The sequence below is a fragment of the Phalangium opilio genome, unplaced genomic scaffold (assembly GCF_054372755.1).
Source record: "Phalangium opilio isolate 3A_F unplaced genomic scaffold, DU_Popi_V2 ptg001628l_1, whole genome shotgun sequence".
Classification (NCBI taxonomy): domain Eukaryota; kingdom Metazoa; phylum Arthropoda; class Arachnida; order Opiliones; family Phalangiidae; genus Phalangium; species Phalangium opilio.
Genome location: NW_028324259.1, coordinates 233,790 through 239,256, shown reverse-complemented (window position 1 = coordinate 239,256; position 5,467 = coordinate 233,790). Strand labels below are relative to the sequence as shown.

Sequence of the window (5,467 nt, the reverse complement as noted above, 5' to 3'; positions counted from 1 at the left end):
TCTTTTAAACATTAATTAAAAATAGTTAAGTTATTAAAACTATCAATATATATATATTTTTGAAAACGTAATTTTAGGTTCTATCTGATTTAAAAAAATGAAAGCTTTTCGTTTGTAGTCAAAAGATTGATTCTATCCCTTTAAAATTATGGTTTGAATAATTATTATAGATCAGGGCATTATCGAATGCTTTCAAGCCGTTTCTACAATTTAATCTTTGAAAATACAATATTTGTAACTAAGTTTGCTCGTGCGAAAAGTGTTTAATCGTAGTTTAGCTTATAATGCAATTATCTTATTTGGCGCTTTTTTAAATCATTGATAACATTTTAGATTAAAAATATATATTTTATCGCCTATTTACAAGAAATTCAATTTTGATTTTCGCAATTCTTTTCAACTTTCAAACGGAAACCAAAACTGTACATTTTCAACACTAGGGGACCTAGTTGAAACTGCCATAAAAATTACGAAAAACTATCCTATCGGCAAGTTTCTTGATGAAACGAGAACCATTGATCAACATATTTTCCAAGTTTAATAAATTTTATTTAAATTCACACGAGAGTGAGCGGAGCCTCCGAGATATCTAGGCCCATGCATGTAGTGAAGGGAGAATATTTTTTTGACTAATTTAGTTCGCCGTGTTTTCCCGCTTGGTGGCGCTTTCAGCACCGTAAAATAAACAAGTTCAGCCTCATGACCCCGTCGACTGCTACCATATTAGGGCAAGGTATAAACGTAGAGCGGTGAAGCCGATGTTGCGGATAGTAAAAAAATGTTTTTGAAAATTTTAGAAGACCTTTATTAAACAATCATTCCAAAGAAGTAAAGGAAAAAAATGTTAAGGTTAAAAAATTAATGGTTTTGAAGGGGTAAAATATCCTCTAATGGTATATGAAAACTGTGAATTAGCAACTTCAAGAAGTTTTGTTTTACTAAAAAACAACGATGTTAAAATCTCATAATTTCTTTTTTGTCCATACAATCTAACCAATAGATTCAATAAAAAGTGAATAGCCCTTAAAAAATTACGTTAATTTAAAGGTAAAAACTTTCTCTTTCATAAAAGTTTTATAATTGGCCCCTAAAATGTCATCGATAATTTGTGGAAGACCCCGGTCGCAACGGTCATTTAGTTCGCCGTGTTTTCCCGCTTGGGGGCGCTGACACGACCGTAAAATAAACAAAGTTCAACCCCGTGACCCTGTCGACTGCTTAAGTATTTGGGCCAAGGTCGCGGATTGTAAGTATACGGTTTTATTACTCTTACTGAATTATTTTAATTGAAACAATTTAACATCTAATTTTATTTAAAGAATCATGGTTTCATACAATCTAATCTAACCGAAAGATTCAGTAAAAAGTGAAGAGACCCAAAAACATTTACGTTAATTTTAGGATGAAACTTTTCTCTATCATAAAAATTTTATGACTGACCCCTAAAGTATCAACGATAATTTAAGGAAGACCCCTGTCACAACGGAAAAATAAGCGCCATCTATGGTGAAAATATTTTTCCTAGCAAACTGGATATTTCCCCACATAAAATTTGACATGCATGGGCCTAGTTCATCCCGGAGGCTCCGGAGTGAGTAAATATTCAATCGCATTCGTGTCATAAGTGCATAATTACCCATTTCCCCCAATAAGTTCAAGAGTAGATCGAAACACGCAGTGATTTCGTTCGTGAACTATACATTTCGAAGTAAATTCAAAGTTTGTGTATAAGTGAGAAATTTAGATTTGGTGCGGTGACGTATTTAATTTTACGGGTTCATGTTAAATAATAGATGATAATTTCGGTTGTGACAACGGTTACTGTTCCCAACAACATCATGAGAAGAAAGTAGAAAGGAACGCAGACGCTACTCAGGTCCAAAGCAGTCACGCTTTTCGACGGTTTTTCCCACTTGAGCTGTTCAATTCTGTAGTGGAGCTCAAAGTCCAGGAACTTGAAAACTTTCGTTTGAGAGAATATTGATCAAAACCCGTTCACAATTTTACCATAAAATTCGTTACCGAGCTCAGTTGGACGGACTCGTGCAGTTGCGGACTGCTTCTCACCCAAGAGGTGTTGAACATGGTGTGTACGTAGTCGAACGCGACGTCTTCTGGCGAAAGGTAAAGTCCGCCTTTGCTCTACATGACCCCTGCAAAATGTTTCAGTAGCTCTTTGAAATTGCCTCTGTTCTTGCCCATCTTTAAATATGGTACTATGGAAAGCAGCATTTCGACCGTTACTATCATAGTTTTTTCCCGGAATTAACGGGTTCGAAATCTTTTTCCAAGGTTTCTGCAGTTCCTTCCAATATTTTCATCTCATCGAATGCGCTTCGCCATTCCTTAACAGTCGGGTCCTGGACTGCCTGTAGAGACGCAACAACGACGTCAGAAGAATTGAGAAACTTAACATCCAGAAGGATATTCACCAAAACTTGCAGGTGTTCGTATGTTTCCGGGATCATTATGGGTGGAATTCCCGATTTGATCAAATCCGAGAGAGTGTCGAAGCGATTGTAGCTTTCCGTCGTGAACTCCGTCCGCAAATAGCAACCCAAGTAAAACAGAGTGAAAGTCACTCCGATTAGCCACGACGAAGCCAGCAGACGACAAGTAATGTTGGGCAACACGGATGGAATCGCTGTAGGAAACATAATTATCTCATGAGTGACTGAAGCGCCTGCCATCTTTCTTTATCGAGACACAATATTTGGTTATTGGATCCCTCATACTAAACCGGCTCACGCGCGAGTGAAATGTTATCAACTGTTTGGGGGTGCGCTTAATCGCTTACGTTCGGCGCACAAGAGCGACGCGTTCTCCAAAACGTTTTCCAGGGTTTCTTGGGCCATTTTCTTGGCCACTCTCTTGGTGGGCACCGATTTGTATTTGTTGGTTACGACGGAGTGAACGACAAGCAAAAGTGAGTGAATGACCAAAGTGGACGCAATTAAAATCACCACCTGATTGAATAAAGAAAGGAAATTAATGAATTATGAGGCGAATGGAATGTTTATCGATCGAAATTTACTGGAGTGTCCATATAAGAAGGAGAAGGAAGTAGACAACACTCTTTTCGGGGGCACCGAAAAGATAACCGTGTTGGCCGTTTCATGGGGAGAAGACGGAATGAAATGTTCCAGTCGACCATCGAAAAGTGAGCGTGCCGTGTCTACCGTGAAGATATGAAATTTCTAAAACCATCGTAAGGATTAAGTATTAATAATTCTTAGTTACGTAATTAACTTAAGCGTTTTAATCAGTTACAGTGGACAATTTAAGCGTAGATTTGGTATATAATGTATCTAATTCTTCAATTGGAACATGAGTCCACTTGACTCTGTAAATGAAAAGACAAAATTAATTAAAATGTACAATCTTCTTAAAAAATAAACCTTTAGAACTAAAACTATCCAACAATCAAATTCTCATCATTGCTGTCATTTTAATTTATTCCCTGGCCAGTTGTTTTACAGAAATTGCGTTTGCACATAAGGTTTCCACTCTCCTTCTTTGCTCTTAGCAGTTTGGACAAATTTCAATGAGCTAATGAGAACAGATTACAAATTACCGAGAAGACTGCGCATTTTAACATATTAGAAATAAACTAAAATGCTTTTCATAGCTGACTGACCTGGCATGTTTCGGAGCTGAGACCGTATTGAAATGCTCTTGCAAATTCAGGTTGCAAATGTGGCATGCCAAGCGACCCCAATCCGATGAACCGTTAGTAGTATATAAGTACCGATTTCGCGGATCCTCCAGCCTGGAGGATTTGGTTGTGACCATATTGTTTTTTTTGCACTGCTCAAAGCGGGGGATAGATGAGAAATTTTCGAAAATATTTCGGGGTTTGTAATATGTCCGACTCATCTTGTTTGATTCCGAAGCTCCTCGAAAGCCGGGGAAAGACGATAAGATAAGACAAACCCTATACGCAGTGTGCACGAATTCGAATCACGCGGTGGAATTTAATATGGTCTTGTGCGTCTTGTTTATCGAACTGATAAACGCGTAGATATTATTATTTTAGTCCGAGCGAATTTTGACTCTTGTCATTCGTAGATAAGATAAGGGAGAAAGTTTAGATTATGAGAAAATTCTAGAAGTTCCAAGCTACGCGATTAATTTTAAACCATATGGTAGAAAAAACTCTTTAGAAATATTTAATTTTTGGAAGTTTTAATTACCACGGAATATCGCGTCAGCCACGGAATAAGTGACATTCAACGGTTTGCGGAATCTATTTTCAAGAGTTCATGACAGAGGGTAGAGGTCGAGTGTTTTGTTTTCGATATGGATGGGGAAATTCCATGAGGTAATTTTAACGCTAACCAAAACCAGAAGTAACGCATGTGACTATGACGTGTCGGGAAATCCGCGTTACGATGATGTGGGGTAGATAAGAATCAGTATAAAACCCGCTAACCGCGGGTCGGAAGATCATTCGTCTCCCGGAAAAGGATCGAGAAAGATTGTTTCACCATGTAAGTCCCTTATTTTTACTTTCGAAGTTTGGGAGAGATTTTTTTAAATCTTGATGTTTTTAGGGTTGAAGGCGGGGTATTCCAACTCTCTCGTAAAAAGATCGCGACAATCACTCCGGACCGTCGGGTTCGATTAGGGTTTATCGACGGGACTTCCGGTATTACTTTGTCGCAAACGGAATTCGAAGAACTTTGGAATATCAGAAATGCAATCACGTCGTTTTTGAAGAACGAAGAGACCTCCCCAATTTCTTCGTTTCTAGGAGATTCTTTCAAACGCGTCGAAACAAGCGAGTATCGAAATCAGCGTGTCGTAGATATTCGAGAAATGATCCATGAAACCGGGTCGAGTTACGGGACGTATTTGCCGACTAAGAAAGGGTTCAACGCCAATTTCGAGGTGTGGGAATCCCTGCTAAATCAGTGCGAGCGAATTATAGTATTTTTGAGCGAGTCCGAAAGGATTTACAAAGTAATTCAACGAAACCTTATGTCGCAACTGAGAAAAATTATAAAAGAAATAACATGCACCGGGTGCGAAGTCGATCACCCATCTCAACTGAAACATCAGTGTTTACTCCCGGACTGGTCGTCTCGAGTAAGGGAAAAGTACTTCGACGCCGTGAAAAGGATCAATTATCACGAGGTGCACGATGAATTCTTAAATAAAACATTTCTAAGCGTGAATTTTTGTAAAGGAATGCTAAACGATATTATTTGTAACTCGAAAGAAAATTTATTATAAATGAAATAAATGAAAAGAAAACGATAACATTTGTGGTATTGATTCCGAACAAATCGGTCGTTCAATATGAGTGACGTCGATATAAGGCTACATCATCCATTTAACGGAATTGTCTCCGGAGCTACCCAATCGGGGAAATCTGTCTTCGTCGCTAAGTTAATAAAGCATATTAATGTTTGCGTCGTCCCACCACCGGAAAGAATTATTTGGTGTTATACTTAATATCAGGCCG

General features: G+C 38.2%; 2 protein-coding genes across 2 annotated transcripts; one reads left to right on the top strand and one right to left on the bottom strand.

Moving 5' to 3' along the window:
- Positions 1-1,116: 1,116 nt before the first annotated feature.
- On the bottom strand, positions 1,117-3,792 carry LOC149583092 (uncharacterized). Its single transcript, XM_089864060.1, has 7 exons — positions 3,638-3,792; positions 3,271-3,343; positions 3,035-3,197; positions 2,798-2,966; positions 2,433-2,644; positions 2,023-2,369; positions 1,117-1,962 (listed from the first exon to the last, which is right to left on the bottom strand). The coding sequence occupies exons 1-6, from the start codon at positions 3,790-3,792 to the stop codon at positions 2,347-2,349; spliced, it is 795 nt and encodes a 264-aa protein (XP_089720186.1). The 3' UTR covers positions 1,117-1,962; positions 2,023-2,346.
- Positions 3,793-4,283: 491 nt separating this feature from the next.
- On the top strand, positions 4,284-5,262 carry LOC149583091 (uncharacterized). Its single transcript, XM_089864075.1, has 2 exons — positions 4,284-4,490; positions 4,554-5,262. Coding segments are annotated over exons 1-2 (684 nt in total). The 5' UTR covers positions 4,284-4,488; the 3' UTR covers positions 5,236-5,262.
- The last annotated feature ends 205 nt before the right edge of the window (positions 5,263-5,467 follow it).